This window comes from Bos indicus, chromosome 13, assembly GCF_029378745.1.
Source record: "Bos indicus isolate NIAB-ARS_2022 breed Sahiwal x Tharparkar chromosome 13, NIAB-ARS_B.indTharparkar_mat_pri_1.0, whole genome shotgun sequence".
Taxonomy (NCBI): Eukaryota; Metazoa; Chordata; class Mammalia; order Artiodactyla; family Bovidae; genus Bos; species Bos indicus.
The window spans coordinates 74272135-74299713 of record NC_091772.1 but is presented as its reverse complement, the minus strand read 5'-3'; the positions used below and the strand labels follow the sequence as shown (position 1 = coordinate 74299713).

General features: G+C 43.3%; 1 protein-coding gene across 1 annotated transcript; it reads left to right on the top strand.

Moving 5' to 3' along the window:
• LOC109567711 (autophagy-related protein 13-like) lies at positions 1 to 27456 on the top strand. Its single transcript, XM_070800677.1, is given in 5 exon segments — positions 1 to 226; positions 23157 to 23278; positions 23331 to 23405; positions 26384 to 26813; positions 26816 to 27456. Coding segments are annotated over 5 exon segments (1248 nt in total). The 3' UTR covers positions 27211 to 27456.
• The last annotated feature ends 123 nt before the right edge of the window (positions 27457 to 27579 follow it).

The window sequence follows — 27579 nt, the reverse complement described above, 5'->3', positions numbered from 1 at the left end:
ATGACCATCCTCTTCTCTGACCCTTCCGTGTCTGCAGCCCTGCAACCTAACTTCTGCCTGGCCTTCTGCAAGAGTCCCAGCAAGGCCAAAATAATCAACCGCTTCTACATTTCCAAGTCCAGGTTCTCTGAGACCTTTGTACATGGCAGCTGCAACACTAAGAACAAAAACTTTAAAATGGAGGAAGACTGCATGAGGATCTGTGGTAGTGGTATCATATCCTGGGGTAAGACAGGGGGCAGGGCATGGAGGTGGGGGAAGGGCAGGGGAAAGAGATAGAGCTCAGGGGACCACACACCCCTCACAACCCCCCAGTGACTTTTCTCCTCGATGCCTCCCTGGAGAAGTGGCTGTAGTATCCACGAACAAGGCATGTCCTCCATGGGCCAGTGTGACAAAAGGTCACCCCTAGAAGCCCCATCATCATAATCTGGTTCTACTCACATGTTCCCATTTTTCAGATGGGAACACTGAGTCAGTCACTCTGGAGAGGAGGTCACAGTGCTCCTGAGAGCCCCACCTAACCTGCAAAATTCATTTGCTCTTTGTTGGTCACCTCGGTCCTAGGAGGACTGTGGTTGCATATTTCTGGGATGGTCAGGGTGTATGGTGTCCATGTCTGGGTCTTCAGAGATGTCAGTCAGCAAAACCCTCTCTCCTTTCAGAGAACCTGTGGACTGTACTCCCCGGAGATGCTGAAGGTCAAAGAAGAACCTCCCAGGTTGGGCTCTGGCTGCTTCTGAAAAAGTTCTGCCTCCTCCTATTCCTTCTCAACCTTTCCATTCTCAGCAGAAATCTGCCTCTTTCCTTCCCGCTATGGGCCTGCTTGCTTTATTTCTGTCTCATCCAGTTTTCTCTAAGCACCATGAGAGCAAGCCTTCTCTTTGTCCCTAGAACTTTGCACAGTTCCTGGCACAAAGGTTACAGCCCATGAATATTGGAGGGAGGAAGGAAGGAATGCAGGAGAAAAGCTCCTCATGACTGGAGTGAATCCAGGATCTTGTCCTAACCTTCTTTCTCGCTGCATCCTCACCTTTATCCGCCACCCCACCATCACCTCCAGAACCTTCTGTAACCGGGGTGCCTGGACCCTGCCCCTCCTCTCTCAGCTGGAACTGCTGGGACCTGTCTCCTTTTCTTGATAAATATGATTTTACATTCATGAAATCACACCTGAATTCTTTGCCACATCATCTATGTTAATTAGATGAAAGTGGAGGTGGTCCTAAGATGGTGGAGGAATAGGATGGGGAGACCACTTTCTCCCACACAAATGCATCGAAAGAACATTTGAATGCTGAGCAAATTCCACAGAACAACTTGTGAATGCTGGCAGAAGACGTCAGGCACCCAAAAGGCAGCTCATTGTCTTCGAAAGGAGATGGAGAAGTCTTGAGGCTACTGTAAGAATAAGACTGAAAACCAGAGGCAGGAGGCTTAAGTCCAAAACCTGAGAACACCAGAGAACTCCTGACTCCAGGGAACATTAATCGATAAGAGCTCATCCAGAAGCCTCCATACCTACACTGAAACCAAGCACCACCCAAGAGCCAACAAGTTCCAGAGCAAGACATACCACACAAATTCTCCAGCAACACAGGAACATAGCCCTGAGCTTCAATATACAGGCTGCCCAAAGTCACACCAAACCCATAGACATCTCAAAACTCACTATTGGACACTTCACTGCACCCCAGAGAGAAGAAATCCAGCTCCACCCACAAGAACACCCACGCAAACTTCCCTAACCAGGAAATCTTGACAAGCCACCCGTCCAACCCCACCCACAGTGAGGAACCTCCACAATAAAGGGGAACCATCAACTGCCAGAATACAGAAAGTCCACTCCAAACACAGCAATATAAACAAGGTGAAAAGGCAGAGAAATACTCAGCAGGTAAAGGTATATGATAAATGCCCATGAAACCAAATAAAAGAGCAGGAGATAGGGAGTCTACCTGAAAAAGAATTCAGAATAATGATAGTAAAAATGATCCAAAATCTTGAAAACAAAATGGAGTTACAGAAAAATAGCCTGGAAACAAGGATTGAGAAGATGCAAGAAATGTTTAACAAGGACCTAGAAGAAATAGAAAAGAGTCAATCAATAATGAAAATAATGCAATAAATGAGATCAAAAACACTCTGGAGGGAACCAACAGTAGAATAATGGAGGCAGAAGATAGGATAAGTGAGGTAGAAGATAGAATGGTAGAAATAAATGAAGCAGAGAGGGAAAAAGAAAAAAGAATTAAAAGAAAGGAGGACAACTTCAGAGATCATAGGAGTCCCAGAAGAAGAAGAGAAAAAGAAAGGCCATGAGAAAATACTTGAGGAGATAATAGTTGAAAACTTCCCTAAAATGAGAAAGGAAATAGCCACCCAAGTCCAAGAAACCCAGAGAGTCCCAAAAAGGATAAACCTAAGGCAAAACACCCCAAGACACATATTAATCAAATTAACAAAGATCAAACACAAAGAACAAATATTAAATGCAGCAAGGATAAAACAGCAAATAACACACAAGGGAATTCCCAATAAGGATAACAGCTGATCTTTCAATAGAAACTCTTCAGGCCAGGAGGGAATGGCAGGACATACTTAAAGTGATGAAAGAGAAAAACTTACAACCTAGATTACTGTACCTAGCAAGGATCTCATTCAAATATGAAGGAGGAATCAAAAGCTTTACAGACAAGCAAAAGCTGAGAGAATTCAGCACCACCAAACCAGCTCTCCAACAAATGCTAAAGGATCTTCTCTAGACAGGAAACACAGAAAGGGTGTACAAACTCGAACCCCAAAAAAACAAAGTAAATGGCAACAAGATCATACTTATCAATATTACCTTAAATGTAAATGGGTTGAATGCCCCAAGCAAAAGACAAAGACTGGCTGAAGGGATACAAAAGCAAGACCCCTATATATGTTGTCTACAAGAGACCCACCTCAAAACAAGGGACACATACAGACTGAAAGTGAAGGGCTGGAAAAAGATATTCCACATAAATAGAGACCAAAGGAAAGCAGGAGTAGCAATACTAATATCAGATAAAATAGACTTTAAAATAAAGGCTGTGAAAAGAGACAAAGAAGGACACTACGTAATGATCAAGGGATCAATCCAAGAAGAAGATATAACAATTATAAATATATATGCACCCAACATAGGAGCACCACAATATGTAAGGCAAACAAGTATGAAAGGGGAAATTAACAATAACACAAAAATAGTGGGAGACTTTAATACCCTACTCACACCTATAGATAGATCAACTAAAGTGAAAATTAACAAGGAAACACAAACCTTAACTGGTACAATGGACCATTTAGACCTAATTGATATCTATAGGACATTTCACCTCAAAACAAGGAATTTCAACTTTTTCTCAAGTGCACATGGAATCTTCTCCAGGATAGATCACATCCTGGGCAATAAACCTAGCCTTGGTAAGTTTAAAAAAACTGAAATAATTCCAAACATTTTTGCTTGCCACAATGCAGTAAGATTAGATGTCAATTACAGGAGAAAAACTCTTAAAAATTCCAACATATGGAGGCTGAACAACACGCTCTGAATAACCAACATATCACAAAAGAAATCAAAATATGCATAGAAACAAATGAAAATGAAAACACAACAACCCAATACCTATGGGACACTGTAAAAACAGTACTAAGGGGAAGGTTCATAGCAATACAGGCTTACCTCAAGAAACAAGAAAAAAATCAAATAAATAACCTAACTCTACACCTAAAGCAACTAGAAAAGGAAGAAATGAAGAACCCCAGGATTAGTAGAAGGAAAGAAATCTTAAAAATTAGGGCAGAAATAAATGCAAAAGAAACAAAAGGGACCACAGCAAAAATCAACAAAGGCAAAAGTTGGTTCTTTTAGAGGATAAATAAAATTGACAAACCATTAGCCAGACTCATCAAGAAACAAAGGGAGAAGAATCAAATCAACAAAATTAGAAATGAAAATGGAGAAATCACAACAAATAACACAGAAATACAAAGGATCATAAGAGACTACTATCAGCAACTATATGCCAATAAAACAGACAACTTGGAAGAAATTGACAAATTCTTAGAAAAGTATAACTTTCCAAAACTGAACCAAGAAGAAATAGAAAATCTTAACAGACACATCACAAGCATGGAAATCAAAACTGTAATCAGAAATCTTCCAGCAAACAAAAGCCAAGGACCAGATGGCTTCACAGCTGAATGCTACCAAAAATTTAGAGAAGAGCCAACACCTATCCTACTCAAATTCTTCCAGAAAATTTCAGAGGAAGGTAAACTTCCAAACTCACTCTATGAGACCACCATCACCTTATACGAAAACCAGACAAAGATGCCACAAAAAAAGAAAACTACAGGCCAATATCACTGATGAACATAGATGCTAAAATCCTTAACAAAATTCTAGCAAACAGAATCCAACAACACATTTAAAAAGATCATACACCATGACCAAGTGGGCTTTATCCCAGGGATGAAAGGATTCTTCAACATCCACAAATCAATCAATGTAATACACCACATTAACAAATTCAAAGATAAAAACCATATGATTATCTCAATAGATGTAGAGAAAGCCTTTGACAAAATTCAACATCCATTTATGATAAAAACCCTCCAGAAAGCAAAAATAGAAGGAACATACCTCAACATAATAAAAGCTATATATGACAAACCCACAGCAAACACTATCCTCAATGATGAAAATTCGAAAGCATTTCCCCTAAAGTCAGGAACAAACAAGGATGCCCACTCTCACCACTACTATTCAACATAGTTTTGGGAGTTTTGGCCACAGCAATCAGAGCAGAAAAATAAATAAAAGGAATCCAGATTGGAAAAGAAGTAAAACTCTCACTGTTTGCAGATGACATGATCCTCTACATAGAAAACTCTAAAGACTCCACCAGAAAATCACTAGAGCTAATCAATGAATATAGTAAAATTGCAGGATATAAAATGAACATAGAGAAATCCCTTGCATTCCTATACACTAACTGAGAAAACAGAGAAATTAAGGACACAATTCCATTCACCATTGCAATGAAAAGAATAAAATACTTAGGAATATATCTACCTAAGAAACAAAAGACCTATATATAGAAAACTATAAAACACTAATGAAAGTAATCAAAGAGGACACAAATAGATGGAGAAATATACCATGTTCATGGATCAGAAGAATCAATATAGTGAAAATGAGTATACTACCCAAAGCAATCTATAGATTCAATGCAATCCCTATCAAGCTACAAACGGTGTTTTTCACAGAACTAGAACAAATAATTTTACAATTTGTATGGAAATACAAAAAAACATTGAATAGTCAAAGCAATCTTGAGAAAGAAGAATGGAGTTGGAGGAATCAACCTGCCTGACTTCAGGCCATACTACAAAGCTACAGTCATCAAGACAGTATGGTACTGGCACAAAGACAGACATGTAGATCAATGGAACAAAATAGAAAGCCCAGAGATAAATCCATGCACCTATGGACACCTTATCTTTGACAAAGGAGGCAAGAATATACAATGGAGAAAAGACAATCTCTTTAACAAGTGGTGCTAGGAAAACTGGTCAACCACTTGTAAAAGAATGAAACTAAAACACTTTCTAAAACCATACACAAAAATAAACTCAAAATGGATTAAAGATCTAAACATAAGGCCAGAAACTATAACACTCCTAGAGGAAAACATAAGCAAACCCCTCTCTGCCATAAATCACAGCAGGATCCTCTATGACCCATCTACCAGAGTAATGGAAATAAAAGCAAAAATAAACATATGGAACCTAATTAAACTTAAAAGCTTTTGCACAACAAAGGAAACTATAAGCAAGGTGAAAAGACAGCCTTCAGAATGGGAGAAAATAATAGCAAATTAAGCAACTGACAAAGAATTAATCTCAAAAATGTACAAGCGACCCCTACAGCTCAATTTCAGAAAAATAAACGACCCAATCAAAAAATGGGCCATACAACTAAACAGACATTTCTCCAAAGAAGACATACAGATGGCTAACAAACACATGAAAAGATGTTCAACATCACCCATTATCAGAGAAATGCAAATCAAAACCACCATGAGGTACCATCTCACGCCGGTCAGAATGGCTGCTATCCAAAAGTCCACAAACAATAAATGCTGGAGAGGGTGTGGAGAAAAGGGAACCCACTTACACTGTTGGTGGGAATGCAAACTAGTAGAGCCACTACGGAGAACAGTGTGGAGATTCCTTAAAAAATTGCAAATAGAACTGTCATATGACCCAGCAATCCCACTGCTGGGCATACACACTGAGGAAACTAGAATTGAAAGAGACACATGTACCCCAATGTTCATCGCAGCACTGTTTATAATAGCCAGGACATGGAAGCAACCTAGATGTCCATCAGCAGACGAATGGATAAGAAAGCTGTGGTACATATACACAATGGAATATTACTCAGCCATTAAACAGAATGCATTTGAATCAGTTCTAATGAGGTGGATAAAACTGGAGATTATTATACAGAGTGAAGTAAGCCAGAAAGAAAAACACCAATACAGTATACTAATGCATATATATGGAATTTAGAAAGATGGGTAATGATAACCCTATGTGTGAGACAGCAAAAGAGACACAGATGTATAGAACAGTCTTTTGGCCTCTGTGGGAGAAGGCAAGGGTGTTATGATTTGAGAGAATAGCATTGAAACATGTATATTATCATATATGAAACAGATCACCAGTCCAGGTTCGATGTATGAGACAGGGTGCTCAGGGCTTGTGGACTGGGATGACCCAGAGGGGTGGGATGAGGATGGAGGTGGGAGGGGGTTTCAGGATGGGGAACACATGTACACCCTGGCTGATTCATGTCAATGTATGGCAAAACCACTACAATATTGTAATTAGCCTCCAATTAAAATAAATAAATTAAAAAATTAAGCAGCATGAATTAAAAAAAATTAGATGAAAGTAAAAGTCACTCAGTCATGTCTGACTCTTCGTGATCACATGGACTATTCAGTCCATGGAATTCTCCAGGCCAGAATACTGGAGTGGGTAGCCCTTCCCTTCTCCAGGGGATCTTCCCAATCCAGGGATCGAACCCAGGTCTCCTACAGTGCAGCTATGTTCTTTACTGTCTGAGTCACCAGGGAAGACCAAGAATTCTGGAACGGGTAGCCTATCCCTTCTCCCATGAATCTTCCCAACCTAGGAGTCAAACCAGGGTGTCTTGCATTGCAGGAGGATTCTTAACTAGCTGAGCTATCAGGGAAGCTATATCTAATCTAATATTAGACAGTCACTTCCAAATTCTTTGATGCATCATGTATGTTAATTTCTGATAGTATTGCCTAGATGTTCTTTGTTTTTGTATTAGTAACATAGAAATAACTGGGGACCCACATGACTAACAGTTTCTGGCAGTTGTCTTCCTTCTGATTTTGAAGAAAGGAATTTCTGAAGGAATTTTCCTTCCTCCCTTGCTGTTTCTCCTCCAGCAAGTCACTTTCTTGAGCTGTAGTTTAGTTTCTTTATCTCTAAAATAAGAATAATGAAGCTTAACTCCTAAGATGGTTAAATAATAACAAGCTACTTTTTCTAGAACACTTGTTGTGAATCCACCTCTCAGGTCACGATGTTAAATGCCCTCCAGGCCAAGTGAGTTATGTGGATATTTGGAGTGGGGGTGGAGGCAGGAGGGACAATAAGGAACAGCGGGGATTATGGAAACTGGAGAGAACACTCCCCTCCTGAAAAGAGAACAGCTCTCCTTAGCTTAGTTCACAGCTTTCAAAGCATGGTCCTTCGAGCAGCACTCTCAACCCCAGAAACTTGGTAGATGCAGACACTCAGGTCCCACCCATGACCTACCAAATCAAACCAGAAACTAGAATTCTCAAATCTGTTTTGGAACTAATGTCTAAAGGATTCTGATGCTCACTCAACGTTGAAATCCACTGTTCTTGATAAATTGCAGGACTGTGTTGCCAGATTGTTTATTTTTTCTAACAATGCTAGAAATTTATTTTCTATAAACTCCCACTATCAAGTCCTGGCAAACTTTTAAAAACTGTGAAATGTGATGTGGGGGCTAACAATACTGATGTTCTAGCTGGATATGCAACCTTGGTTTATGTTCTTCCTTTTAATGGGCTGGCCTGGTGGCTCAGACAATAAAGAATCCGCCTGCAATGTGGGAGATGTGGTTTCGATCCCCGGGCTGAGAAGATCCTCTGGAGAAGGGAATGGCTACTCACTCCGGATGTTCTTGCCTGGAGAATCCCACAAACAGAGGAGCTTGGTGAGCTGTAGTCCATGGGTTCGAAATGAGTCGGACATGACTGAATGACTGAGCACCCCCAGCAAGCACTTCCTTTTAATGCTTAAAATAATCCTTAAATAATGGTATTCATGACAGCTCTTTTAAGGAGGAAGACGCTGTAGGTCCAAAAATTGTTATATCACATAGTAAGAAAGAGGCCAAGCATGACATGGATATGAATGCCCCTCTCAGAGGGCATTATGTCATAGAAATCTAAACATCATGTTTCTCATGATGTACTCTGCATATAAGCTAAATAAACAGGGTGACAATATACAGCCTTGATGAACTCCTTTTCCTATTTGGAACCAGTCTGTTGTTCCATGTCCAGTTCTAACTGTTGCTTCCTGACCTGCATACAGATTTCTCAAGAGGCAGGTCAGGTGGTCTGGTATTCCCATCTCTTGAAGAATTTTCCACAGTTTATTGTGATCCACACAGTCAAAGGCTTTGGCATAGTCAATAAAGCAGAAATTGATGTTTTTCTGGAACTCTCTTGCTTTCTCCATGATCCAGCGGATGTTGGCAATTTGATCTCTGGTTCCTCTGCCTTTTCTAAAACCAGCTTGAACATCAGGAAGTTCATGTTTCACATATTGCTGAAGCCTGGCTTGGAGAATTTTTAGCATTACTTTACTAGCGTGTGAGATGAGTGCAATTGTGTGGTAGACTGAGCATTCTCTGGCGTTGCCTTTCTTTGGGATTGGAATGAAAACTGACCTTTTCTAGTCCTGTGGCCACTGCTGAGTTTTCCAAATTTGCTGGCATATTGAGTGCAGCACTTTCACAGCATCATCTTTCAGGATTTGGAATAGCTCAACTGGAATTCCATCACCTCCACTAGCTTTGTTCATAGTGATGCTTTCTAAGGCCCACTTGACTTCACATTCCACGATGTCTGGCTCTAGGTCAGTGATCACACCATCATGATTATCTGGGTCGTGAAGATCTTTTTTGTACAGTTCTTCTGTGTATTCTTGCCATCTCTTCTTAATATCTTCTGCTTCTGTTAGGTATGGACCTAACAGACAAACAATAGCAGAGGAGGAAAATCCTATAGTAGGTCATAAGTTTCTTAAAGGTAGAGAGGGACATGGAGAAAGGATGCTGTGCTTTTTCTCTCCAGGGTCAGGGAAATCTTCTGTGATAGGAGGCTTTGAGCAGAGGCTGTAGAAGTAATGTGCCTGGTGTGTGTTGGAACAGCAGCCAGGACCAGGGTGGATGGAGCTGGGTGGGCAGAGGGGAGGGGAATGGAAGGCAATGAGGCTGAGAGGCCATGGCAGCAGGTCATGAGGAAACTTGTGGGACTTATTAAGATCAGAATTTGACTCTCAGTGAAAGGAGGAGTCACTTAGGGATCAAATATATATCTTTTAATTATATCAAATATATATATTTGAGCATACAAATTTCTCAAGAGGCAGACCACCTGATCTGCCTCTTGAGAAATCTGTATGCAGGTCAGGAAGCAACAGTTAAAACTGGACATGGAACAACAGACTGGTTCCAAATAGGAAAAGGAGTTCATCAAGGCTGTATATTGTCACCCTGTTTATTTAGCTTATATGCAGAGTACATCATGAGAAACGCTGGACTGGAAGAAACACAAACTGGAATCAAGATTGCCAGGAGAAATATCAATAACCTCAGATATGCAGATGACACCACCCTTATGGCAGAAAGTGAAGAGGAACTCAAAAGCCTCTTGATGAAAGTGAAAGTGGAGAGTGAAAAAGTTGGCTTAAAGCTCAGCATTCAGAAAACGAAGATCATGGCATCCGGTCCCACCACTTCATGGGAAATAGATGGGGAAACAGTGGGAACAGTGTCAGACTTTATTTTTCTGGGCTCCAAAATCACTACAGATGGTGACTGCAGCCATGAAATTAAAAGACGCTTACTCCTTGGAAGGAAAGTTATGACCAACCTAGATAGCATATTCAAAAGCAGAGACATTACTTTGCCAACAAAGGTTCGTCTAGTCAAGGCTATGGTTTTTCCTGTGGTCATGTATGGATATGAGAGTTGGACTGTGAAGAAGGCTGAGCGCTGAAGAATTGATGCTTTTGAACTGTGGTGTTGGAGAAGACTCTTGAGAGTCCTTTGGACTGCAAGGAGATCCAACCAGTCCATTCTGAAGGAGATCAGCCCTGGGATGTCTTTGGAGGGAATGATGCTAAAGCTGAAACTCCAGTACTGTGGCCACCTCATGTGAAGAGTTGACTCATTGGAAAAGACTCTGATGCTGGGAAGGATTGGGGGCAGGAGGAGAAGGGGACGACAGAGGATGAGATGGCTGGATGGCATCACTGACTCGATGGACGTGAGTCTGGGTGAACTCCGGGAGTTGGTGATGGACAGGGAGGCCTGGCGTGCTGCGGTTCATGGGGTCGCAAAGAGTCGGACAACTGAGCGACTGATCTGATATATATATATATATATATATATATATCAATACCAGGTCCTGGTAGTAAGACAGGGGTCAGGTCAGGGTGGGAGGGGAAGGCTGGGGAAAGAGGTGGAGCTCAGGAAACCACACACCATTCACACCTGCACAGTTTCTTTCCTCGTTGCCTCCCAGGAGAAGACGCTGCAGTGTTCTGTGAAACCTGTAACCCTGAGCGTGTCCTTCATGGGTGACCTTGGCAGAAGGTCAGCCCTAGATGCCTCTTTATGATCATCTGAGCCTGATCATATGCTCCCCTTTCTCAGATGGCAACACTGATTCAGCCACCCTCCAGGGCAGGTCTGCAGTGCTCCTGGCAGCCCCCCACCCCCACCCAAGTCTTGAAAAACTCATTTCCTTCTCGTTGGCCATTCAGATCATGGGGACTACGGTTCCACATTTTTTCGGAAAATCTTGGATCTGTCGAGATGACCGGTGTCCACGTCTGGAGCTGGAACTCAGCAAGAGGATGTGCGAAGAGTGGTCCCTGAAACTCTGAAGTCCGAGGAGGATCCCTGCAGGACTGGGCTGTGGCTGCTTCTGAAACAGTCTCCTCTCAGTTCTTCTCTCCCCTACCCTCCTCAGCAGAACTTGTCTATTTCCTTTCCTCCATGGGTCTACATGTCTTAATTCTGTCTCATCCAGCTGTCTCTCAGCGCCACGAAAGCCAGCCTTGCCTTTATCCTGAGCACTTAGCGCAGTTCCTGACACCAAGGAGTGCCGGGAGCTGGCGAGAGACATTCTGCTCGTGACAAAGGTCATGAGGAAGGAGGCTCGGCATACACAAAGGCGGGATCGAGCCTCGGGAGTCTCCCCGGATATTCTCGAGTACCTTCCCCCAAAAAACCAGAGTCTGCCTACTTTATTGCTTTGTGCTCTCACCTCTGACTTTACTGGGGGCTGTCCCCCACCACCATCTCGCTCTCTCTGTCAAAGAGTTAACTTACAGCTCCAATTAATAAAGTTCCTGGGCAATTAGGAGTGTTTAAATCCAAACCCCTCAGATGGCTCTCTAACTCGCCTGACAAGTTTACCCGGACTCCTACAGCTATGCATACGATTGTTTACAGTCTCCCAGCCTCGAGAGGCACAGGAAGCTTAAGATATTCAAATAGCTTAGAACCTCTCAGAGAGTTAGAAACTGTCAGAATAAACTAGTAAAGGATTTCATTGATGAGCCAATGATTGTTGCCAAGTTTTCACATCCCCTGAATTGTATCCTTGAATATGTATTAATTAATAGTTAGTATGTAGAAAAAATAAGTAGTGGCCTTGGTGTTAGTAACTTTAGACCCTTAAGGTAATAAATTCTTTCCTTTGTTGTAAACCCATTACACATCCGCCCTATAGGAATGCAATTTTATCTTCGGAAGATGGCGCCAAACCTTAAAATAACTACTCTTAGAGAAAATAAGTCTTTGTTGATAAGTCCTTGTCAAGAGTCATAAAATGTTAATAGGACTTCTGGCCAGAAGATGATGTAAATCACCTAAACCATTTGTATACGATAAATTTGCAGGAAAGAAACCCTGGTTTTTGATAAGAATCAAAGACTGCTGACTTTGCATCCCCTATTATCCTCTATATGTAACTTAGGGTATAAAAACCCCTGTTGAAAATAAAGTTACGGGCCTTGCTCATCAACGCTTGGTCTCCCCATGTCATTCTTTCCTTTAACTTCCGGCTGAAGTCTCCATCTGGAGCATGGATATCCTCTGCGACCACTTATTTGCCTGGGCTTCTAAGACCCACTCAAGAAGGTGTCTAAGGTGGGGCACCTTCCGCTATTCGAGAGGGCGCCTGCGGCCTCCGTGGTCAGAGCTAACCTGGTGTCACGGGTTATATTGATTTTCCGCGTAAACCAAGCTACTCAGCCTCTTTTCTCCACTGAATTTTCCTACTGAGCTATCCTCATTCTATTACTCTTTATATCTCTAATTACCATTTGAATAGGTCACCGACGCCGTCTCCCCTTCGAATACCCTGGATCAGCTGGGGCTGGACCCCGGCAAAGGAGACAGTTCATAATTCTTTGAGGAAGGAAGGAATGCTGGGTGGAGAACATTCCTCATGCCCACAGTGACTACAGAGCCTGCCATTTGATGACAGGACTTTTGTTTTCACCCGCATCCTCACAGCATCCTCACTGTCATCGCCCTCCCCACCATCACTGCCCTTCTTGTGGGTGGTCACGGTGGAATTTCCAGCCTCCAGTTCTCAGCATCAATCACGAGAGAAGGGTTTGGGATAAAGAAGCTCCTTGACTGCACAATGATGTTACAATTTTCTTTTCTGTGGCTTATATTTCAATAAATGCATATTCAAAATTAAACTGACTGGAGTGGAGTCTGCTGTTTGCAACTACAAACCTTAACCAGTAAGGTCCATGGAAATGGTGGTCCTCTCTGCTCTGCTTAGCAGTGGCTACCTCCCTTTTCTCCATCTACAGAGTGTGCCCTACCAGGTATAGGAAGCAAACCCATTACAGCATCATCTACCTTTTCACAGCCACTCTAAGCTACACAAAAACCTGAGACACAGACACCTCAATATGTAGGCTTTTATTCCTTATTTCTAAGTTCAGTCCAATTTAGGGGCAGGTTGTTCTCCTGGACTCTAAGAAGGAGAATGGATATCAGACTCAGTTGTCCACTTTTCTAAGGAATCGGATTCCCTGAGGTCACATGTGGGGAGGGGGCTTCTTATTTCAGTTAAAGAAAGGGCAACTACCTTTTTTGTGTCACAGGCTCTGTGTTAGCATTTTGCCTGTATTATTCTATTTATCATCCTAAGAATCCTTCAAGGGAGGAAATGGAGGCATGGAGATGGCTCTCAGCTGCTGTATTCATTTGCTCGAACTGCAGGCCCCCGGTCTCCCAAGTAGAGGGACTTTGATGATGTTTTCTTGCTCCTACCTCTGGGAGGATGTAGGTTGGAGACACTTTTGGAGAACAGAGAGTTATCTGTGTTACTGCAGATGAGGAAAGTGAGGCATGGGGACCACAGAAAGAACAGTAATGAAACAAGAACACAGATGGTGCTTGTGCTGGTGCTGTTACTCACTACTTCCTTGTAGACTTGGGCAAATTTCTCGACATCTCTGAGCTTTCCTTTCTTTATTATAAAATAAGGATAATGGTTGTATTTGTTAGTGTTTTTAGCCAGATATCACTACACACAATCTGGTTTCTAGTTGAAGTCTGCTCTGCTCAACTCAGTCACTCAGGCACATCTGACTCTTTGCAACCCCATGGACTGTAGCCCACCAGGCTCCTCTGTCCATGGGATTTTTCAGGCAAGAATACTGGACCGGGGTGGCCATTTCCTTCCCAGAAGTAGCAGTCACTGAAGATAGGGGGATGTCTGGTCATTTTGGTTGTTCCTGTAATTTAGCTTGTTTTGTCTGTGTTCAAACATATTACCAAATGTCTTATTTTTGTCCTGATATTTCAGGGACACAGAATGACCTTGTCTGATATTGAGGTTCTGTTTAATGTTAATATTGAGCAGAAGAATATTAGGCCCACTGTGGTGCCAGGGCAGGTCTTGGAACTCAGAGGTTGCTTTTTGCTTTGTCTATCAATCTCATCATGTTGTGATCAGAAGAAAAAGTTACTTTTAAAATTATTTGCACAGGTATTGCCAGAGTAACTTTTACCAGTGTCAGATCTGATAGCAATATATAACAAATTTAATTTTTACTCAAATTATTCATTTGTAACAGTGTAATAGGATAATGCCTTGGTGTTAATGAAAGGAGATGGGCTTAAGTAATTCACTATGCTGCTGTGTGCTCTTGGGCACATCATTTCATCTCCCTGAGACAGTGGCGTGTTGGGGAACTGGTTGTTATTTGCAGAGACCCCCACATGTTTCGAGTCAGGGAAACAACCTAGACTCACTCCTCTTTATTCTTTGTGTCCCTGTTGGGGTTTGGAGAGGGGACTATTGTATTAGGGACAGTGCACTCAGAACCCCTTACCACTTCTCTGCATTTTCAGAATCCCTGGCATATTCAGGTAGTTTATACAATGGGTTGTGCCAGGAGAGTGTCTTGTCCTGACCCAATCCTGCCACTCACATGCTCTGTGTCCTCGGGCAAGTCATCTGCAATTTCCTCACCTGAATAGGGGGACCAGGCTACGTGAGCTTTTTGAAAGACTTACCAGTCATGAGTATGAAGAGTTTACACAGTCATGGTCAATGATGTCCATTTTCCATCAAAGTGTTTTAGTCCAGAAGACTTGTCTACCTACGTTTCCTCACTACCTATTCAAATAGAAATTTGTGTGTGAAATAATAATCATTTCTCTGTTATGAAATCAATCAGAAAGCTGAGTGACAGATGAGCTTCTTTTCTCCAGAGGCAACTGCAGGCAGAGTCGGAAATGAAGGACTTCTGTGACTTGCTCATGGGGCCTAGACAGCTTTTTCCAGGCTGGCACTATATTAGTCAAAACTCAAGGCTCATATTCTTTCCTCCCAGTCAGACTATTATTTTTATCTTCCTATCATGATATAGGATGTTAGAAGAGACTCATAATTATATAAATAAGCCTCATCATCAAATAGACTAACAGGAGTTTTATTATATCCAGTCTCTTCAATGATTATGAACTTGGCATGAGGATGAAATGGGAAATTCATCCCCTTGACAAATATTCACAAATACTTATGTTTTCCCCCCTAAAACTTATATTTCTTGGTGTAGGAAAGCAGCAGAAAAGAAAACTAGTAAGATAATATGCTTTCTAAGAGGGTAATAGACAATTAAGGCCGGAAAATCTCATGCCAGGTGGTGATGAGTGTTTTGTAGAAAGAGAGTGATGGGGATACAGGAGGCTGTAGAAGTTAAAGAAACACTCTGGAATCAGGAGGCCTTGAGCAGAGGCTGACAAAAACGAGCCTGGTGTGTTTGCACAGCAGCCAGGACCAGGGTGGCAGGAGCTGAGTGGTGGGGGGAGCGGGGGGTGGGGGGGGGGCAGAGTGGAAAGGGGATGAGGCAGAGAGGCCACGGGGGCAGGTCGTGAGAAACCTTGTAGGACTTCTTAAGAATCAGAATTTGACTCTGAGAGAGCTGGGAAATCATGAGGGATTGGTCATGGGAACAATGGGATGAAAGTGTTACTCAGTTGTGTCTGACTCTCTGAGGCCCCATGGACTGTAGCTCACCAGGTTCCTGTCCATGGAATTCTCCAGGCAAGAATACTGGAGTGGATTGCCATTCCCTTCTCCAGGAGATCTTCCCAATCCAGGGATTGGACCTGGGTCTCCCTAGTTGCAGGCAGATTCTTTACCCTCTGAGATCATTAGGGAAGCCCAACAATGGGATAGGACTTCAGTTTTAACAGGGTCCCTGTGGCTGCAGTGTGGAGAGTGACCTCTAGGGAGCAAAAGGCAGAGACAGAGGACCCTGGGCAGGCTGCTGCAGTGGTCCAGGTGAGTCAAGATGAAGTGTATACCTGTGTTGGTCCCGGGGTTAATCTCAGTTCTCTTGATAACATGAATGATTGCCCTGTTGAAGTACTGTGCATTACTATGTAAGGCATCATCACAAATCATGATGCATTAAATCTTTAGACATTTATGACTGATTCAACCTCTAGCCTGAACGGTTTGCCTTGAGTCTACCTTCAGCTAATTTTAAACGGCCCTATAAAAGGTTTCAATGGAAGGTTTTGCCTCAGTGAATAAAAAATAGCCCCATCTTGTGTCAGAAATTTGTAGACCAAGCTGTACAAAATGTTAGAGGAAAATATAAAGATCTATATTTGATACATTATATAGATGATATTTTGGCAGCTCATAAGGACAGAGCCTTGTTGCAACAAATTTTGTCTGAATTGATTGAGGCTTTGGAAAACTGGGGTTTAAAGATAGCTCCAAATAAGATACAAGTAAGTCCTCCTTTTCTTATTTAGGGAGGGTATTAAATATCCATACTGTGAGTCATCCCCTTTTGCAGCTGTGGAGAGATGGTTTACTAACTTTAAATGATTTCCAAAAATTATTAGGAGATATTAATTAGATACGCCCACTTGGACTGCAAGAAGATCCAACCAGTCCATTCTGAAGGAGATCAGCCCTGAGATTTATTTGGAAGGAATGATGCTAAAGCTGAAACTCCAGTACTTTGGCCACCTCATGTGAAGAGTTGACTCATTGGAAAAGACTCTGATGCTGGGAAGGATTGGGGGCCGGAGGAGAAGGGGACGACAGAGGATGAGATGGCTGGATGGCATCACTGACTTATGGACGTGAATCTGAGTGAACTCCGGGAGTTGGTGATGGACAGGGAGTCCTGGTGTGCTGTGATTCATGGGATCGCAAAGAGTCGGACACAACTGAGCAACTGAACTGAACTGAACTGAACATTTAAAACTGACTACTGCAGATTTGAAGCCTTTGTTTGATTGCTTAAAAAGCGATCCTAATCCCAGTTCTAAGAAAAAGTTGACTAGTGAGACAGAGTTGGCTCTTGTTAAAGTGGATGAGGCTTTAAATGATCAGTTAATTGGGATTAATATTACCAGAGGATGGGATTTAATTATTCTCACCATAGAACATACACCTACAGGATACTTGTGGCAAAAAGGCCCATTGAAATGGCTCCATCTACCAGTGACCCCTAGAAAAATAGTTTTATCTTATCCCAGCTTGGTGACACAATTAATTATAAAAGGTAAAAAAAAAGTGTGAAACTTTTTGGAAAAAAAGTAACAAATATAGTGATTCCATTCAATAAAGATCAACTGCAATTTCTTTTACAAAATAGTGATGATTGGCAAGTTGCCCTGATAGATTTCTGGGGTCAAATTTTCTTTCATTTGTCCTCAAGCCCCTTTTTGCTTTTTTTTTTTTTTTTGAAAACACATCCAGTAATTTTTCCAAAGAAATTTTCTATTCAACCTTTGGAAGGGACAATTTTAGTTTTCACAGATGATTCCTCTAATGGTAAAGCAGTCACAATTATTGATAAAATATCCCATGTTCAGGTAACTGAAGAGACATCTGCCCAGAAGGCTGAGTTACGAGCAGTTATTTGGGTTTTTCAACATTTAAGAGACCACACCTTCAATCTTTTGACTGACTCCCGATATATTGTAGGGTTGTGTCCTCATATAGAGACTGCTAATATTCCAGAAAATAAACTATTATCTTCTCCTTGTTATCTGATTTACAGAAAGAGATTAAGCACAGAGATAAAAAATATTTTGTGGGACATATTAGACCCCATTCTGGCTTGCCTGGCCCTTTACATGAAGGAAATGCTTTGGCAGATGCATTAACTAAAGTAATTGCTTTAAACTTACATAAAAAGATTGACAAGGCCAAAAATTCTCACAAAATTCACCATCAAAATGCAGCTGGTTTAAGGTATGAATTTCATATCCCTAAGGAAACAGCTAGACAAATAGTTAAGTTATGTCCAAATTGCCCAATATTTAATCCATCTCCACCATTAGGAGTAAATCCCTGAGGCCTTAGGCCTAATGCTCTCTGGCAAATGGACGTAACTCATATCCCGGCCTTTGGAAAACTGTCCTTTGTGCATGTTACCGTGGATACCTTTTCTCAGGTTATTATAGCTTCTGCTAGATCAGGGGAAGCAATAAGAAATGTAATTCAGCACTTGTTTCGATGTGTTTCCCAAATAGGACTCCCCGAACAAATAAAAACAGATAATGCCCCGGCTTATACTTCCGCTGCTTTTAAGAGACTTTGTCAACAATTTTCCAAAGTACATTCAACAAGAATACCTTATAATCCCCAAGGTCAAACCAGAGTGGAAAGGGCACACCAGGCTTTAAAAAATCAGATAGCTAAATTAAAATGGAGAAAATTTAAGTATTCCTCTCCACATCATGTTCTACACCATGCTTTGTTTGTAATTAATCATTTAAACATAGACACACAGGGGCAGACTACAATGATGAGACACTGGATTCCTGAAGGGGCTATGACTCAGCCCCTGGTCAAGTGAAAAGACCTCCTTAGCAGAGAGTGAAAAGGGTCAGATGTGTTGCTAACTTGTGAGAGAGGGTATGCTTATGTGTTTCCACAGGACTCCACTTCTCCTGTTCGGACCCCTGAGGTTACTGCAATCCCTGGAGTCCTAGAGTCCAGGACCAATGGGACACTCCTGTCTCCCCATGCCTCCTCCTCCATATGGGGGTAAGGGGCCTCCGCTAGAAGTTTCCTGGAGGAGGGTATGCTTATATTTTTCCTCAGGACACAGATTCTCCGATTTGGATCCCGGACAGACTGATTCGTCATGTCACAGTCCCCCAGGCACCTGGTTCCCTCATTACTTCGACCGCAAAAAAGGAAGGGGACTCCTCTACCTCTACCTCCCCTGCTGACACGGAGAGTCCAACAGTACCCAAGACAACTGGCATAGGAAATCCCAGATGAGCAACAAATAGATCCACCCATAACGTTTGCTCCTTTGTAGTGTTGCAATGTCCACCCTATCTTATGGTGCCTGTGACTGTAACCACTTATTGGAATGATAACTATGGTCTTGCTGTGTTGCAACAATTACAAGATTTGATGCGATCGCGATGGTTTGTGGACTTACTTATCTTGGGAATATCACCTTTAATAACTGCAATTACCTCTGTCACTGTGGCGGCAATATCATTGACTCAACAAGTGCATACTGCTCAATATGTTGATACTATGTCTAAAAATGTCTCTTTATCATTAGCAACACAGGAAGTTATAGATAGGAAACTAGAAATGGAGGTAGATGCCCTGGAGGAGAAGGTAATGCATATTGGGACGGAATTACAGAAATTAAAAGTGAAATTGGCACTGTCTTGTCATGCCGATTACCGGTGATTTGTGTAACACCCCTGAAAGTAAACGAGACAGATTATAACTGGGAGAGAATTAAAAACCACATTTCGGGAGTATGGAATAGCTCCAGCGTTAGTTTAGACTTAGGAAAACTTTACAATCCGATAAAGACCATGGAATATTCCTGATTGGATTTTATTGCCGCAGGAGCAGCAAATGACGTTTTTCATACATTTTCGCACTTTATATCAGGAAAAAAATTCTGTCTACTATTTTTAGCTATGCTGCTTTGGCTGCTCTGGTTCTGCTTCTCATAATTGTTCTTCCTTGTATTGGTAGAACTCTTCGACAGAGCACTCAGAAGCTCGCGACTGAATTACATCTGGCTGTCTTAAAACATAAAAATGGGGGAGATGCCAGGAGCCAGCATGGGAGATCCCTCCCATGACAAGGCCATGCGGAGGAGATCTGACAGGCAAGGAAGATCAGGACTTGAGGGACTCCATGGACCTGCTCAAGCATCTACCCCGAAACCAATCTGTCTGTCTACTGTTTACTATATTGTACTTTTCACCAACTCTTCTAACATTAACAGGGGGCTATGCCCGACCACCTTTCTCTGAAGAAAATCAACTTAGGGCTCTAATTAATAAGTCTCCTGGGCTTGAAAGGAGTATTTCCATTCTAACCCCTCTGTTAGCATTCTAGCCTGCTTGGCAGGTTTATCCATATTCTTGCAACTAACATACATGATTGTTCACAACATCCCAACCATAACCTTTGAGCGGTAAAAAAGTTTTATTAAAATAATACTGCATTGTTGAGCCAAAGTTTGCTACCAAGTTTCCTTATCCCTTACCCAATGTGCGCCTAGGAGTGCATTAGTTAATATAATTAGAATGTAAGAAAAACAAGCAGTAGCCTTGGCATTAGCAACATAAGACCCTTCAGTTAATAAGTTCTTTCTTTGTTGTAACCCACTGCACCTTTGCTCCATAAGAATGCAACTTTGTTTTCTGAGGGGGACACAGATTAGAAAAATAAAGAAAAAACACTTTAAGGGAAAAAACAAGTTTTCTGGTTGACCAGCCTTTATCAGGAAAGAGTCATAAAATGTTAGCAGACCACAGGGCCAGAAGATAATGTACATAACATAAGACCCTTGTAAATGGAAAGGTATGCAGGAAATGTCCTGGTTTTGATAAAGGTAAAACTGATGGAATGTTGAGCTGACTCTGTATGACCCTGCATCTTCCATTTCTGGAAATGTGTAACTCAGGGTATAAAAGCTCCTTTTGGAAATAAAGCTGCAGATCTTGTTCCACCTATGCTTGGTCTCCCCATGTCATTCTCTCTCTCTCTCTCTCTCTCTCTCTCTCTTTTTTCAGGCTGATCCCCTGGAGCACAGAGGCTCTCTGAGTTCACTTTTTTGCCCGGGCTTCTAAGACCCTCTACAGAAGGCACTCTGCATCTTCGCCCCATCAACAGGGCGCCTGAGGCCTCCGTGAACAGAGCAAATCCCGTGTCAGGGGCTTTATTGGTTTTCTGTGTAAACCAAGGAATATCAGCCTCTTTCTCTCTCCTTTTACTTTCATCTCTCTCGCCAACGCCATTCATTCTGAGGGTATCCCTGGATCCTGCTTGGGCTGGACCCCGGCACTGCATTCTTGCTCTGCCTGCAAGTTGCCTCTGGAAGGAAGACACTAAGCTGTCACTCAACTCTCTGATTAACTTCATAACAGAGAAATGATTGTTATTTGGCACTTGTTTCTTTTGGGGGAGGTGGTACGGTTTAGTCTTTCAAACTAAAACGTTTTGGCAGAAAATGGACATCATGGACCATGACTGTGTAAACTCTATATTCATGACTGGCAATCCTTTCAATGGACAAGGAAATGGCAGCCCACTCCTTGCCTGGGAATCCCATGGACAGAGGAGCTTGACAGGCTATGGTCCATAGGGTTGCAAAGAGTCAGACACAACTTAGGGACTGAATACAATGCCTTTCAAAAAACTCATGTAATCTGTTCCCCACCATTCAGCTGAGGAAACTGCAGATAATTTGCCCCAGGACACATAGAATGTAGGTGGTAGCATCAGAACTAGACAATATCCTGTCATAGCCCATTTAATAAACTACCTGATTCTGCCAGGAATTCTGAAAATGCAGAGAACTGGTAAAGGTTTCTGAGTGCACTGTTCCTAACACAGTAGTCCCCTGTCCCCGAATCTCACCTCAGACCCAAATGATAAAGAAGAGTGAGTCTGGGTTTTTTCCCTGACACCAGACATGGGGGGTCTCTACCAACAGCGACTGATTCCCCCACACCAGCTTGGGGAATTCCCTTCTGACACTAAATCCACAGAGGTGACCCAGATGCCACAGGGTGAGGACTCCCTCCCTGCAGGTGGCCCACACTTCAGGTATTGATCACAAGTTCCAGGGTCTCTCATAAGGGTGACCAACTCACTATAAATTCATAGAGTCCATGACCCACCTTCCATGTTCAGCAATTTATTAGAACCATTCACAGAACTCAAGAAAGCCTTTTACCCCGGGACAGCCAAATGGAGAAGAATAGGACAAATGGGGAACCAAGGGTGCAGAGGTTCCAAGGTCTCTCAGGACTCTCCCCACCTCACAATCCCTTTGTGTGTTCAGCTCCCCTGAAGGTCTCAGAATCCAATGTTTTGGGATTTTTAACTGAGGGTTGGAGCTAGGCAAGTTAATTGAATCATTGGCCATTGGTGATTGAACTCAATTTCAGTACCCTCACCTCTGCCCATAGGCAATGGAGGTTGGTAGTTCTAACCCTCTAATCATTTGATGGTGTCTGCTGGGATCCAGTCCCATCCAGACATTGTCTAGGATCCCATCCTTGACTCATATCATGACTTACAGAAAAACAGTAAATCCCAAGAGTTTCAGGCGGCTGAAGCACTAACCAGGATCCAAATAAATAAAGGTGGATCTTGTTATTATACGACACTGAGGTTTAGGAAAAAGATAGTGACCAGGAAAAGAGAGTCTCAGAAGTGGGGTCTCTGATCTGGCTCGGTGAGGTGGGGTACTTTTGTTTAAAAGCTGAACATGTAATAACATGTCCATTTGTTAGTGTCCCAGAAGAAATTCAGAGAGGGTTGGCTGCACTCATGTCAGCCCTGCTCCTCAGCCCCTTCCACGGACTCCCCTCATCACTCCCACCCCCAGCCTAGAGAGGAAAGGTGAGCATGGACTTACCCTGGGCCTGGTTTCTGGTTTCACCCCCTGGGTTGTCCCCAAGGACTAGAAGCGCTGCAAAGAGACAGAGCTGGCTCAACTTCGTGGCCTCGCAGGAAGACATCTGAGGGAAGCTGGGGGTTGATGGAGCTTCTCTAACCTGAGCTGAGGAGTGGATACAGGTGACAAGAAGGCGAGTGGGGAAGCGGAGGAGCTGAGGTCAGGCTCGTACAATGTGTAATCTCCCCACATGGCCAGAACCCCTGCTGCTGCCTCTTGGGGCCAAATGCCCCAGTATCAGCATTTCTGAAACTCGACCTCACCTGTGGGTCTTGTGAAAACAGATTGTGACTCCACAGGTGCAAATTTTGCTCACTTTGTCACTGACAGAGCATCCCAGCACCTAGAGCAGTGCATGGCGTGTGATGGATCGTCAGTGAACAGAGAAGAGCAGACCAACGGGCAGGTAAGCGCACAGCCGTGTGTGAACTCAGGTCCTCCTTTGCAGCCTCCTGCAGGACCCTTCACACCTGGGCATCAATGCCCTTCACCCCCACACCTCAACCCCACCTACTTTAGAAGATGTGACACAGGTAAGGTTTCTGCAACCATTGTGGCAGCATCTCTACTGGACAGACACCAGCTCTTTAGCTGGCAGTGGTCCAGGCAGATGGTGAGTCATGGGGAAGAGCGTGTCTATCTTGGGCACAGGCTCTGCTTTTCTGGGGAGAGGAGAATAAGAGGAGCAGGACATGTCTCCGCAGTATGACCACCCCCTGCCCCTCACTTTGTTTCACCAGCAGGAGAGCTTGCCTGCCTGAGTGTACCATGGGGGACTTTGGAAGATTGCCTGCAACTTCCCCCCAACTCTGGTCTCCCCACCAGTGGCTTTTGGATCAGAGGATTTCATTTTGAGTCCCAGCTCTGCCTTTGCATAACTTTGTGACCTGGGGCCAGAAATTTCTTTTGTCTTCACGTGTTATACGCGATCCTTCGGCTCATATCACAGGGTTGCCTTGAGAGCAATGGAAGCCAGAGACATATATTCCTTCTCTGTAAAGTCAAAGTCTTTTGTAATAATAATAATAATGAGTGCCAGGCTGGGCTCCCTGCTATTGTACAGCAGAAACCAACCATAAAATCTAAGGCAATGATTAAATAAATTAAAAAAATATAAAGTTACTATGAAAAAAAAAACATGGTAAGACTCCATTTAAAAAAATGAGTAATTGTGACAGTTAACACTTGACTCCTTTGATCAGAGGGTCAGATAAAGGTAAGGGTGGGAAAAGGGCTGGACCTGGGTGAGATCACTCACTGAAGCAAGAGGGGTTTTGGTTACCTCTGAGGAAGAAAGAGATCTGTTTGAAAGAGAGACTCTGACTCCACTCTGACACTGGGGGAACTTTCTGACCATAAACTTCCAGAAGATGACACTACAACAATCAATGCTATTTTTTCCTTTCTTTATGACAGTCGACAGAGAATTTAAAGAGCAGTCAGGAGCAGAGGAAACTAAAACTCTGTGTGCTTCTAGACACTTTGCTTTAGTCCCTGGTGTTCAAGGAACTTTAGCAGCGTAATCAACATGGTTCTCAAAAATCACCACAATATTGTAAAGTAATTAGACTCCAATTAAAATAAATAAATTATTTTTTTAAAGTACCCAAACCTGGGGATTGCTTAAAACAGACACCAGCATCCTCGTTCACAAAGAAAGAATCTGTGATTCAGAGAGGTGAAGTGACTGGCCCAAGATCACAGAGCAACATAGTGAGTTATGAAGCCAATCTTTTCTCCTTAATACCAAATCATTTTTTATTAACAGTTATAAATTAATAATTAGGAGAAGACAATGGCACCCCAATCCAGCACTCTTGCCTGGCAAATCCCATGGACGGAGGAGCCTGGTAGGCTGCAGTCCATGGGGTCGTGAACAGTTGGAGACGACTGAGCGACTTCACTTTCACTTTTCACTTTCATGCATTGGAGAAGGAAATGGCAACCCGCTCCAGTGTTCTTGCCTGGAGAATCCCAGGGACGGGGGAGCCTGGTGGGCTGCCGTCTATGGGGTTGCACAGAGTCGGACATGACAGAAGTGACTTAGCAGCAGCAGCAGCATAAATTAATAATTATTCACAATAACTAAGCAACAGATTTTAACAGTATTACTCTTATCAGATCTGACATTCATTAAAAGGTTACTCTTGTCAAAACCTATACAAAGCATTTAACAGAGATAATATCTTTTCAATCCTCACCACAATTTTATGAGATTGATAGAGATAGAGAAAAACAACCTCTGAGTTTTAAGACCTGACCGGGCACCCCAGTGGGCCTTATGCTCTCCTGTTGAACATAAACATTTCACAAAACTTCAACATAAGATAAGGTCTTTCTGTGTCCATGATGCGTGCTAAGTTGCTTCAGTCATGTCCAATTCTTTGTGACCCCAGACTCCTCTGTCCATGGGGATTCTCCAGGCAAGAATACTGGAGTGAGGGGCCATGCCCTCTTCCAGGGAATCTTCCCGACCCAGGGATGGAACCTACATCTCTTATGTCTCCTGCATTGGCAGATGGGTTCTTTACCACAAGTGCCAGATGGATTAAGACCAAAATAAGCCACTCAGTAATCAAGTTTGAGCACAGACAAAAGTAGCTAAATTACACAAAGCACCAGTATGACTGAGCACCTTCCTATCTTGAATGACAGCTACTTCCTATCTTAAATGACAGCTACTTAGACCCAGTGAGCTCTAACCTCTATCTAGTCTTCCTTTCTGAGAGTTAAGATATCCAGTCAGAGAATAGTCCCACTTCTCACCAACATCCAGAGCAAAGCCAGCTTCCTGAAACCCTCCCCAAAATAACCTAACACAAGCCCACATCTTGTCAGTTCTTCCTAAAATCCTCCTAAAGAGAAGTCATGTGGTTTCCCAGGGGGTGTAACGAGTATGATTCGTTCAACTAGCACAGGAGCATTTTGGGTGATCTGTGGTTGGAGACACTGACAGGTATAAGCATTCTCCTCATTTATTACGTAAAGAGAGTGAAACTCAGAGACATTGAGAAGTCTCCCCAAGACTTCAAAGTAGTGAGGACAGAACCAGCTCTCTAAAGGTCTCTTGTTTCTTTTTAAAAAACAAAACAAAACTGCTGTTTGAAGTCTCTAGGCCTCAATTGTCTCATCTGTAATGGGAATTTAGGTTTTGTTGTATAAATGTTGCTCAAGCTCACATCATCCCCAAGGCAGTAACATGAAAACACTATTAAACTGGCCCCATTTGGGCAAGCTGGGATGTCCTTTAAATGGGTACCCAGAGTGAGTGAAGTCCCTCAGTCGTGTCCGACTCTTTGCGACCCCATGGACTGTAGCCTACCACGCTCCTCCGTTCATGGGATTTTCCAAGCAAGAATACTGGCGTGGATTGCCATTTCCTTCTCCAGGAAATCTTCCCGACCCGGGGATTGAACCCAGGTCTCGTGCATTGTAGGCAGATGCTTTACCGTCTGAGCCACCAAGGAAGTATAGGACTGCAGTATAGGAGGTAATATTTCCATCTCGGCAGGGGGACCCCAACATCTCGTGGCATGGGCACCCTAGATCTGTGGCTGTGCCAGACACTCCTCTGCTGGATGGCACCGCCACACCATCCAGCAGTGAGGACCCTAAAACTGTATCAAACAGCAGCGAAGGACGGGCCTCCCCCCACGATGTCTTGGAGACGATCTTTGTCTGGAAAGTGGAGGCTTTTGTCAACAAGCCCATCAACCAGGTGACCCTGACCAGTTTGGACATACCGTTTGCCATGTTTGCTCCCAAGAACCTGGAGCTGGAGGATGCGGATCCCATGGAGAATCCGCCAGATTCCCCAGAGACTACATCTCTCCAGGGCGGCCTGCACTCTGATGGCTCCAGCGAGGGCAGTAGCGGCCATACCCAGGACGACTTCGTCATGATCGACTTTAAACCAGCTTTTTCTAAAGACGACATCCTTCCTTGGGGACCTTCTATCGTGAATTTCAGAACCCGCCTCAGCTCAGCAGCCTCTCCCTCAACATCGGGGCCCAGTCCATGGCCGAGGACCTGGTACGGAAGCCCCTTGGCCGCCATCTCGCCCTCTGGCCTCCTGTCCTCCTTCCGTGGCAATTCCTGCTCCGCAGGCCTGGAGAGTTCTTCCCGCTGCTCCCCCACGCCCACACCTCCCATCTTGCGGTCAGTCACAGGACAAGACGGTTGAACCATTACCTTCCTGCGATCGCACTCGAGATTTGCATTGCGCTCCGCGGTCACTATCTTGAATTTGCTTGCGCTTATTTCCTCCTTTTCTCTGCACTCTCATCCCAGCAGTTCTCACACTCTCCTGTTGTTTGCCTGATGTCCTCTACTTGCTGATGCCACTCAGCCAGGTTGCCTAAGTAGCTCTTGCCATCAGCTGTCCAGCTTGCCAGGCGGGTGCCAGGGACACAGGGCGGAGGCAGCAGGAGGACTGAGTGGTGGTGTTCTTGCCCTTTGCTCACTCATCCCCGTGCTCCCAAGTTCAGCCAGGTGTCCTGATACTCACTGTAAATGGTACCCAGTGGAGTCTTAAAAAGTTGTCCCATAATCCCTGGCAACCAGGGGGCCTTATAATCCCCTAGAAGAGTGATGCATCCTGGGAAATACTTCCCTGAGCCATGGACCCATACTCACCATCTACTCCTACCCCTTCCTCTCTGTCATCTTCATTCATTCGTTCATATTCCCACAGTATCTGATTTCCTT